The 12,259-nt window shown below is 48.2% G+C and overlaps 1 protein-coding gene across 14 annotated transcripts in view; it reads left to right on the top strand.

The window, feature by feature from the left end:
- The window catches only part of EHMT1 (euchromatic histone lysine methyltransferase 1), a 102,126-nt gene extending 90,202 nt beyond the window's left edge, over window positions 1-11,924 (top strand). For all 14 annotated transcript variants that reach the window (XM_073640302.1, XM_073640309.1, XM_073640301.1 and 11 more), the window contains 3 exons: window positions 1,856-1,934; window positions 8,124-8,299; window positions 9,081-11,924. In XM_073640302.1, the coding sequence (XP_073496403.1) occupies window positions 1,856-1,934; window positions 8,124-8,299; window positions 9,081-9,261 (436 nt within the window). In that variant the 3' untranslated portion in view covers window positions 9,262-11,924. The remainder of the gene's footprint in view (window positions 1-1,855; window positions 1,935-8,123; window positions 8,300-9,080) is intronic.
- The last annotated feature ends 335 nt before the right edge of the window (window positions 11,925-12,259 follow it).

Here is a 12,259-nt window from a genome sequence, read left to right as displayed (position 1 = left end):
ATAGGACGGTGACATCAGCAGATAGTATATGGCTCAGACTATAGATGGGAGAGCAGTAATAGGACGGGTGACATCAGCAGATAGTATACGGCTCAGACTATAGATGGGAGAGCAGTAATAGGATGGTGACATCAGCAGGTAGTATACGGCTCAGACTATAGATGGGGAGCAGTAATAGGACGGTGACATCAGCAGATAGTATACGGCTCAGACTATAGATGGGGAGCAGTAATAGGACGGTGACATCAGCAGGTAGTATACGGCTCAGACTATAGATGGGAGAGCAGTAATAGGACGGTGATATCAGCAGGTAGTATACGGCTCAGACTATAGATGGGGAGCAGTAATAGGTCGGGTGACATCAGCAGGTAGTATACGGCTCAGACTATAGATGGGGAGCAGTAATAGGTCGGGTGACATCAGCAGATAGTATACGGCTCAGACTATAGATGGGGAGCAGTAATAGGACGGTGACATCAGCAGGTAGTATACGGCTCAGACTATAGATGGGGAGCAGTAATAGGACGGTGACATCAGCAGGTAGTATACGGCTCAGACTATAGATGGGAGAGCAGTAATAGGACGGTGACATCAGCAGGTAGTATACGGCTCAGACTATAGATGGGGAGCAGTAATAGGTCGGGTGACATCAGCAGGTAGTATACGGCTCAGACTATAGATGGGGAGCAGTAATAGGTCGGGTGACATCAGCAGATAGTATACGGCTCAGACTATAGATGGGAGAGCAGTAATAGGACGGTGACATCAGCAGATAGTATACGGCTCAGACTATAGATGGGAGAGCAGTAATAGGTCGGTGACATCAGCAGATAGTATATGGCTCAGACTATAGATGGGAGAGCAGTAATAGGACGGGTGACATCAGCAGATAGTATACGGCTCAGACTATAGATGGGAGAGCAGTAATAGGACGGGTGACATCAGCAGATAGTATACGGCTCAGACTATAGATGGGAGAGCAGTAATAGGACGGTGACATCAGCAGGTAGTATACGGCTCAGACTATAGATGGGAGAGCAGTAATAGGACGGTGACATCAGCAGGTAGTATACGGCTCAGACTATAGATGGGAGAGCAGTAATAGGACGGTGACATCAGCAGGTAGTATATGGCTCAGACTATAGATGGGAGAGCAGTAATAGGACGGGTGACATCAGCAGATAGTATACGGCTCAGACTATAGATGGGAGAGCAGTAATAGGACGGTGACATCAGCAGGTAGTATACGGCTCAGACTATAGATGGGAGAGCAGTAATAGGACGGTGACATCAGCAGGTAGTATACGGCTCAGACTATAGATGGGAGAGCAGTAATAGGACGGTGACATCAGCAGGTAGTATACGGCTCAGACTATAGATGGGGAGCAGTAATAGGACGGTGACATCAGCAGGTAGTATACGGCTCAGACTATAGATGGGGGAGCAGTAATAGGACGGTGACATCAGCAGATAGTATACGGCTCAGACTATAGATGGGGAGCAGTAATAGGACGGTGACATCAGCAGGTAGTATATGGCTCAGACTATAGATGGGGAGCAGTAATAGGACGGTGACATCAGCAGGTAGTATACGGCTCAGACTATAGATGGGGGAGCAGTAATAGGACGGTGACATCAGCAGGTAGTATACGGCTCAGACTATAGATGGGGAGCAGTAATAGGACGGGTGACATCAGCAGGTAGTATACGGCTCAGACTATAGATGGGGAGCAGTAATAGGACGTGCCTGTGGGACGGGCGGCTTCCTGCTGAGGCCACCCTGTATGCTCAGTCCGCGTTCTCCGGTAATATCAGTGTTTTCACTTCCTACCTTTCTGATTATCTTCCTTGCCAGGTACGTGGGTGAGTTCATTTCAGACACAGAGGCGGATGTACGTGAGGACGACACCTATTTGTTTGATCTGGATAATAAGGTGAGTTATGAGAGGCGTACAGCACCTTGTGGTTGGACCGACATCTCAGGCGTCGCAGGTGATGCTTCTTGTGAGTGACGCCTGAAGGGAGTGATTATTACTGATCGGGCCAGGATTGAGTGAACCGTTTCCAGGAAGTTTTGGTATTTGCACAAAGCCTCACACATAGGCGTCTACATTCTGGGAGCTGGCCGAGCAGCCGGAGACCGGCGGGTGCTGTGCAAATGTTCTCTGACCGCTCTCCACCAACCACTTTAATTGTGCGCCATTGGCATCGGCCGTCCATTAAAGATCATTATGAACGTGCCCAGAAGGCACGGCCAGATCCTTTAATGCATCTTTCTGCTCCGGGACCCGACGTGGCTGAAATTAGCAGTGGTAATTAAAGTTGGCTTGTATAGTTGTTTGCTGCTGAGAAGGAGACCCCCTCCTCTTCCTCCGCTCGTCTCTCTGCTCCCCAGGACATAAGGAAAGCGTACGGCTCCTCCTCAGACAGCACTGGCCTCATTTGTTCTACTTTTTATTTTATTTCTGATGGCACAGTTTGGCTGCTTCCTCACCCTTGGTTTCTCCGAAAATCCTTGTTGACTACATTTTTTCATAATACTTTTTCGTGAGCACTTATAGTGCCCACCCGGCGCTACTTATCTATGTTCTTTAGTAGAAAAGGAAATTTCAGTGTCTTGCAGCCTCCGTGTTGTTACGCTGATAACTTTCACATTGGATGGTGAGTGTGGCTGATGACTTTGCGCTGCACATATCCATCATGGGCAGCTATCGGGCATTGGATGGCGAGTGTGGCTGATGACTTTGCGCTGCACATATCCATCATGGGCAGCTATCGGGCATTGGATGGCGAGTGTGGCTGATGACTTTGCGCTGCACATATCCATCATGGGCAGCTATCGGGCATTGGATGGCGAGTGTGGCTGATGACGTTACACCTGCACATATCCATTATGGGCAGCTATCGAGCATTGGATGGCGAGTGTGGCTGATGACGTTACACCTGCACATATCCATCATGGGCAGCTATCGGGCATTGGATGGCGAGTGTGGCTGATGATGTTGCGCTGCACATATCCATCATGGGCGGCTATCTGGCATTGGATGGCGAGTGTGGCTGATGACGTTACACCTGCACATATCCATCATGGGCGGCTATCGGGCATTGGATGGCGAGTGTGGCTGATGACGTTACACCTGCACATATCCATCATGGGCAGCTATCGAGCATTGGATGGCGAGTGTGGCTGATGACGTTACACCTGCACATATCCATCATGGGCAGCTATTGGGCATTGGATGGCGAGTGTGGCTGATGATGTTGCGCTGCACATATCCATTATGGGCAGCTATCGAGCATTGGATGGCGAGTGTGGCTGATGACGTTACACCTGCACATATCCATCATGGGCGGCTATCTGGCATTGGATGGCGAGTGTGGCTGATGATGTTGCGCTGCACATATCCATTATGGGCAGCTATCGAGCATTGGATGGCGAGTGTGGCTGATGACGTTACACCTGCACATATCCATTATGGGCAGCTATCGAGCATTGGATGGCGAGTGTGGCTGATGACGTTACACCTGCACATATCCATTATGGGCAGCTATCGGGCATTGGATGGCGAGTGTGGCTGATGATGTTGCGCTGCACATATCCATTATGGGCAGCTATCGAGCATTGGATGGCGAGTGTGGCTGATGACGTTACACCTGCACATATCCATTATGGGCAGCTATCGGGCATTGGATGGCGAGTGTGGCTGATGATGTTGCGCTGCACATATCCATTATGGGCAGCTATCGAGCATTGGATGGCGAGTGTGGCTGATGACGTTACACCTGCACATATCCATCATGGGCGGCTATCGAGCATTGGATGGCGAGTGTGGCTGATGACGTTACACCTGCACATATCCATTATGGGCAGCTATCGGGCATTGGATGGCGAGTGTGGCTGATGACGTTACACCTGCACATATCCATTATGGGCAGCTATCGGGCATTGGATGGCGAGTGTGGCTGATGATGTTGCGCTGCACATATCCATTATGGGCAGCTATCGAGCATTGGATGGCGAGTGTGGCTGATGACGTTACACCTGCACATATCCATCATGGGCAGCTATTGGGCATTGGATGGCGAGTGTGGCTGATGATGTTGCGCTGCACATATCCATTATGGGCAGCTATCGAGCATTGGATGGCGAGTGTGGCTGATGACGTTACACCTGCACATATCCATCATGGGCGGCTATCGAGCATTGGATGGCGAGTGTGGCTGACGACGTTACACCTGCACATATCCATTATGGGGGCAGCTATCGAGCATTGGATGGCGAGTGTGGCTGATGACGTTACACCTGCACATATCCATCATGGGCGGCTATCTGGCATTGGATGGCGAGTGTGGCTGACGACGTTACACCTGCACATATCCATTATGGGCAGCTATCGAGCATTGGATGGCGAGTGTGGCTGATGACGTTACACCTGCACATATCCATTATGGGCAGCTATCGAGCATTGGATGGCGAGTGTGGCTGACGACGTTACACCTGCACATATCCATTATGGGCAGCTATCTGGCATTGGATGGCGAGTGTGGCTGACGACGTTACACCTGCACATATCCATTATGGGCAGCTATCGAGCATTGGATGGCGAGTGTGGCTGATGACGTTACACCTGCACACATCCATTATGGGCAGCTATCGAGCATTGGATGGCGAGTGTGGCTGACGACGTTACACCTGCACATATCCATTATGGGCAGCTATCGGGCATTGGATGGCGAGTGTGGCTGATGACGTTACACCTGCACATATCCATTATGGGCAGCTATCGGGCATTGGATGGCGAGTGTGGCTGATGACGTTACACCTGCACATATCCATTATGGGCAGCTATCGAGCATTGGATGGCGAGTGTGGCTGATGACGTTACACCTGCACATATCCATCATGGCAGCTATTGGGCATTGGATGGCGAGTGTGGCTGATGATGTTGCGCTGCACATATCCATTATGGGCAGCTATCGAGCATTGGATGGCGAGTGTGGCTAATGACGTTACACCTGCACATATCCATTATGGGCAGCTATCGAGCATTGGATGGCGAGTGTGGCTGATGACGTTACACCTGCACATATCCATCATGGGCGGCTATCGAGCATTGGATGGCGAGTGTGGCTGATGATGTTGCGCTGCACATATCCATTATGGGCAGCTATCGAGCATTGGATGGCGAGTGTGGCTGACGACGTTACACCTGCACATATCCATTATGGGCAGCTATCGAGCATTGGATGGCGAGTGTGGCTGATGACGTTACACCTGCACATATCCATTATGGGCAGCTATCGGGCATTGGATGGCGAGTGTGGCTGATGATGTTGCGCTGCACATATCCATTATGGGCAGCTATCGAGCATTGGATGGCGAGTGTGGCTGACGACGTTACACCTGCACATATCCATTATGGGCAGCTATCGAGCATTGGATGGCGAGTGTGGCTGATGACGTTACACCTGCACATATCCATCATGGGCGGCTATCGAGCATTGGATGGCAAGTGTGGCTGATGACGTTACACCTGCACATATCCATTATGGGCAGCTATCGGGCATTGGATGGCGAGTGTGGCTGATGACGTTACACCTGCACATATCCATTATGGGCAGCTATCGGGCATTGGATGGCGAGTGTGGCTGATGATGTTGCGCTGCACATATCCATTATGGGCAGCTATCGAGCATTGGATGGCGAGTGTGGCTGATGACGTTACACCTGCACATATCCATCATGGGCAGCTATTGGGCATTGGATGGCGAGTGTGGCTGATGATGTTGCGCTGCACATATCCATTATGGGCAGCTATCGAGCATTGGATGGCGAGTGTGGCTGATGACGTTACACCTGCACATATCCATCATGGGCGGCTATCGAGCATTGGATGGCGAGTGTGGCTGACGACGTTACACCTGCACATATCCATTATGGGGGCAGCTATCGAGCATTGGATGGCGAGTGTGGCTGATGACGTTACACCTGCACATATCCATCATGGGCGGCTATCTGGCATTGGATGGCGAGTGTGGCTGACGACGTTACACCTGCACATATCCATTATGGGCAGCTATCGAGCATTGGATGGCGAGTGTGGCTGATGACGTTACACCTGCACATATCCATTATGGGCAGCTATCGAGCATTGGATGGCGAGTGTGGCTGACGACGTTACACCTGCACATATCCATTATGGGCAGCTATCTGGCATTGGATGGCGAGTGTGGCTGACGACGTTACACCTGCACATATCCATTATGGGCAGCTATCGAGCATTGGATGGCGAGTGTGGCTGATGACGTTACACCTGCACATATCCATTATGGGCAGCTATCGAGCATTGGATGGCGAGTGTGGCTGACGACGTTACACCTGCACATATCCATTATGGGCAGCTATCGAGCATTGGATGGCGAGTGTGGCTGATGACGTTACACCTGCACATATCCATTATGGGCAGCTATCGGGCATTGGATGGCGAGTGTGGCTGATGACGTTACACCTGCACATATCCATTATGGGCAGCTATCGAGCATTGGATGGCGAGTGTGGCTGATGACGTTACACCTGCACATATCCATCATGGGCAGCTATTGGGCATTGGATGGCGAGTGTGGCTGATGATGTTGCGCTGCACATATCCATTATGGGCAGCTATCGAGCATTGGATGGCGAGTGTGGCTGATGACGTTACACCTGCACATATCCATTATGGGCAGCTATCGAGCATTGGATGGCGAGTGTGGCTGATGACGTTACACCTGCACATATCCATCATGGGCGGCTATCGAGCATTGGATGGCGAGTGTGGCTGACGACGTTACACCTGCACATATCCATTATGGGCAGCTATCGAGCATTGGATGGCGAGTGTGGCTGATGACGTTACACCTGCACATATCCATCATGGGCGGCTATCGAGCATTGGATGGCGAGTGTGGCTGACGACGTTACACCTGCACATATCCATTATGGGGGCAGCTATCGAGCATTGGATGGCGAGTGTGGCTGATGACGTTACACCTGCACATATCCATCATGGGCGGCTATCTGGCATTGGATGGCGAGTGTGGCTGACGACGTTACACCTGCACATATCCATTATGGGCAGCTATCGAGCATTGGATGGCGAGTGTGGCTGATGACGTTACACCTGCACATATCCATTATGGGCAGCTATCGAGCATTGGATGGCGAGTGTGGCTGACGACGTTACACCTGCACATATCCATTATGGGCAGCTATCGGGCATTGGATGGCGAGTGTGGCTGATGACGTTACACCTGCACATATCCATTATGGGCAGCTATCGGGCATTGGATGGCGAGTGTGGCTGATGATGTTGCGCTGCACATATCCATTATGGGCAGCTATCGAGCATTGGATGGCGAGTGTGGCTGATGACGTTACACCTGCACATATCCATCATGGGCAGCTATTGGGCATTGGATGGCGAGTGTGGCTGATGATGTTGCGCTGCACATATCCATTATGGGCAGCTATCGAGCATTGGATGGCGAGTGTGGCTGATGACGTTACACCTGCACATATCCATTATGGGCAGCTATCGAGCATTGGATGGCGAGTGTGGCTGATGACGTTACACCTGCACATATCCATCATGGGCGGCTATCGAGCATTGGATGGCGAGTGTGGCTGACGACGTTACACCTGCACATATCCATTATGGGCAGCTATCGAGCATTGGATGGCGAGTGTGGCTGACGACGTTACACCTGCACATATCCATTATGGGCAGCTATCGAGCATTGGATGGCGAGTGTGGCTGACGACGTTACACCTGCACATATCCATCATGGGCGGCTATCGGGCACATGTCCTATTCCGATGCAGAAGTGGCATCGCTGGACAATCTGTCCTGTTATCTCACTGCTCATGTTACAAGCCAATACCACAAGTACCGGAGTCTGCGCCTTGTTAGAGAACGTGGCGCATCAGGCTAACTGCGATTGCCGCTGGCACAGAGTAATGCACCAGACAAGATAAATTGCCTCTCGTCGACTTGTCAGAGAGGCACGTGCTCCACCAGCCCTCATCCTCCGCGCAGAAGCCCATCTGTATCGTCTGTCTGTACTAACAGTGTCTTGTGTTACAGGATGGAGAGGTTTATTGCATTGACGCCCGGTTCTACGGCAACATCAGTCGCTTCATCAACCACCTCTGCGAGCCCAACCTGATGCCCGTCAGGGTGTTCATGTCCCATCAAGACCTGCGGTTCCCCCGCATTGCTTTATTCAGCAGTAGACAGATCCATGCAGGAGAACAAATTGGGTAAGTAAGGCAAACAACATTGCTCTGCTTTTTTCTAGAGCGAAAGTGAAAGAGCGCCACCCCTGCCTACAGGTTATGTCTGACATTGCGGCTCCAGAAGTGATGCAATACTGCACCCAACCTGTTGACAAGTGTGGTGCTGCTTCCTGTTAATCCCGTACAACTCTTTCAGCAGGAAATCCTATGTAAAGGATACGGACAACTTCCAAGGCTTTTTTTTATTTTTTTTAATGTACTTAAATACATGTGTTTTGGAATAAAAAACAATTTGTGCAGTTGGGCTTCAGTAAAATTGTACACCATTCAGCTTTTACAGCCTGCTTGTTACTTTGTCCATGGCTGTCTGCAGAATGAGGTAGCTGAGAATCTGTCAGTGAGCTGATAGGAGAGAGTGTATCTCTTTTATGTTTTTTTTCTGAGCTGATTTATGACCATATCAAAGTTGAGCTCAACTTGGATGCCAACTACCATTATAAACCAGTTCTTGGGAGTTCATAAAGGACAGATAAAAGTAACAAACTCCATGGCAGAAGAAGCACACTGATGGATTCTCAGTTAACTCAGCCAACAATGTGCAAAGAAACAAAGAGTCTGTAAAATTTGCAGTAGGAGATACGGCTAGGTGGAAAGCCTAAATGTCTGGTCATTCAGGTCAAGAAGGGGGAGGTTGCCACATCAAAAATTGGTGACTGGCCATCGATGGCCAGAAAACATCTTTAAAACCTGACGCCATGCAACAAGACATCCTCTCTCCTCTCACCTTTTATGCTTTCTCTTGCAGTTTTGACTATGGCGATCGTTTCTGGGACATTAAAGGCAAGCTGTTCAGCTGTCGCTGTGGCTCCCCCAAATGCAAGCACCCTACGATCAAAGTCGCCCCCCACTGCCAGCCAGCAACCCCTACAGAAGCACCACAAGAGAACGGGCTACCGGACACCTCCACCGCACACAGCCTTTGCTGAGAAGACATGGACGCCATTACTTTTCCTTTTTTATTTTTTTTTTGCCCCCCCCCCCCCCCCCTCCCCCTCCTTCACCATCATTTTTCTGTGTGAAACCGTAGAAGGAGCCCGAGTCCCTGACGTGGTCCCTAAAGACAGATGCCCCCTCCCCTCCCCGTTCTCTAAATCAAGCTGGATGTAATTTACTTCGACCGTGTCCATCAGGCTGAAGAAGAGGAGACGTCTCATGGACTCCTTCACTTGTTTTATAGCATTCACAGACTAAGGTGAACCCTTTTCGTGCCGGAGAGTGGCTTCGGCAGACAAGGGGGTACCAAGTGGAAAGTATTTTTACCCCCCCACACCTTTTGTGTTACCCCTCTGTCACTCAAGTTGAGCATATGTCGTGCCACCACGGACCACATAACATCGACCAGTGGGAAAAAAAAATACAGATTCATCTTAAGCGAAGCAGAGTGCAAATATATACACACCCAGGGTAGTTGTCAATGACCCCAAACATGTAGGAGGGGACAAGTATTCAAAGGGGACTTGCATATTTAATTTATCCTCTGAAATGCCATTAAGGGGATCGCCTAGGATTCGATTTTTTTCCTTTTTCAGAAACTGCACCACTTATGTTTTCAGGCTGTGTCTGGTATTGCAGGTAAGTCATATATAAGTAAATACTAAACCCGGCCCACGAATGAGAGGTGCAGCTTCTGGGAGAAAGAAAAAAATCCTGGACAATCCCTTTAAGACATGTCAGACAGGACAACGGATTGTAAGGAGCTGATCAGTGGCTCCTTGAACTGACAGATGACAACATCGAGTGAAATTGTGACCCCCTAAAATGTGCAACTTTAAGGGCACAGGGACAACGGAGACGTGAGGTGTCGGAGGGTTTGTATGAGATAATTATGTTTCTTAAGACCGTGCTCCCACTTGGCATAAATGTTGCGTGTCTTTTTTTTGTGCGCAGAAAATCCACTGTGTTTAACCACTCAAGAAAAGTGGATGCGATTTCATGAAAACTTCTGCCCACTCTTGTTTTTCAGTGCATATCTAGACTTATGGAAAAAAGGCGCATAACAAACACATGCATTTTTTTTGCAGGATTCCAGCGTTTGTTCTTTTAAAAAAAAAAAGAAAAGGGAAACGCAGCAAAAATCTAGTAACATTATTTTGGTGCAGATACTTGTGGAAAAAATGCAGTGTTTTTGCGTTTGTGGGAACATGGTTTTCTTTCCTGAAATTGCGCCACTCGGCTTCACAGGTTGCGTTTGGTATTGCTGCTCCATTTACTTAAGAGTTGTACCCTAAGCAGCATTTATCATCAAGTCAATGAAAGGTGATGGATGTTATTGGGGATAAAAGAGGAAGGTTGACTGCTGGGACCGCCCACCGATCATAAGAACAGGGGTCCCAATGTTCCCTGTGTGAATGGAGCCATAGTGCACATGTGTGATCACTGCTCATTCACTGGGCGGGTAGTGTGGGTGCACACTACCTCTTAATTTGCACAGAAGACCCTTTACCAGCGTTGGACCCCCAGCGATCAATAACTCATCACCTACTCTGAGAATAGGTGATATGTGTTGTTTATTGGGAACCCTTTAAGTGAACGGGGCTGAGCCGCAATATCAGACTCGACCTATATACTAAAAGGCGCTTTAAAAAAAAAAATCTAATCTCAGACAGTCCCTTTAAACAGTCCCCCAAACATTTGTCTGGTCCAGGGTGCCTATAACATGACATCATCCATACTCTGCCCCATCTCCGAGGTTGTAGGGCTTGTCGGATCTGGCACACAGTCAGTATTCTCTCTTTTTTGGAAGGTCCATCAAGAAAGGGTTTCACATGCCAAGGAATAGATGCTAATCTGTGTGTTAAAGTGGCATCCTTCAGTTCTTAAAGGGTTAAGTGTTCAAAATTTCTACGTCTTTTGGCGATGAGTCTCCCTCCGCCTCCTCGCCTTGGAGATGATTTTTTTTTTTTTTTGTCCACTTGTACTGGTCATAGACTGTAAGGTCCTAACGTGGCGGCAGCACCCAAAGGCGGCAGCAAATCCCGACCTACCGGACCCGCCTGAAAAAACTAAAAACAGACACTGAACATTTCCATTACCGATTTCTACCAGAAGCAAGTGGAACGTCTTGTGTTTTCCATGTCATAAATTCCTACATGATATCTTTTTACGAGAAGAAGGAAAAAAAAAAAAAAGTTTGGAAGTTCCAGAAATTTAAAAAAAATAGATAAAAAAAAAAAGGTGCTGATACCCCCGTCCCGATTTATATACTGAACAGATCCCTCCTATCAACTGTACCATACAGAATTCTGATTTTAGGATGAATTACCAGAAGCAGACCTTTTTTTAAAGAAAAAAAAAAGAAAAAAAATGTTAGCAGAACCGTAGTGTGAATACAATTCTTTTTGTATTTTTTTTTTGTGTTTTTGTTTTTCCCTTTTAAATAAATAAAAAAAAAAACACAAAACCTGCCGATTATGGTGGATTTTAATTGGTCATTTATTTTTTTAAATTGTCATTAGTGCAGCTGCCTGTTTTTTTTTCTCCTGTTTTATCATGATTTGTAAGTGCCCCCTTCCCATCCGATCATTGCCAACATTCAGTCTTTGTTTTCCTGTTTTTGTTTTCAGTAAAACAATAAAATGCTTTAATCTGAGCGTGGATGTTCTCTCTTCTAAGGCCACTAAAAGGGATGTGGGTAATTTTCAGGTTAGAAAGGGAGATTTTTTTTTTTTTTTTTTCCATTTTCAGCTCATAAGGATTTAAAGGTGCAGTGACCATTTTTAGTTGGCTTGTGTTCTTTTGCAATGTTAGACATTTATCAGTTCAGTCCAAGGTTCCCTCCAATCTATGGCACTCCAGATGTTGGGAAACTACAACTCCCAGCATGCCAAGATAACTGCAGGCTCTCCGCATAATGGAAATGCTATAGTCCAAAGAAATTGCACTTTTTTTTGTCATCCAAGGTGGTTTTAAATACCACATTACCTT

Source organism: Phyllobates terribilis, unplaced genomic scaffold, assembly GCF_046119375.1.
Source record: "Phyllobates terribilis strain yellow unplaced genomic scaffold, ASM4611937v1 Scaffold_7__3_contigs__length_470593459, whole genome shotgun sequence".
In the NCBI taxonomy this organism is placed as follows: Eukaryota; Metazoa; Chordata; class Amphibia; order Anura; family Dendrobatidae; genus Phyllobates; species Phyllobates terribilis.
Note: the sequence above shows the minus strand (reverse complement) of the source record. Positions and strands in the feature narration are given on the sequence as shown.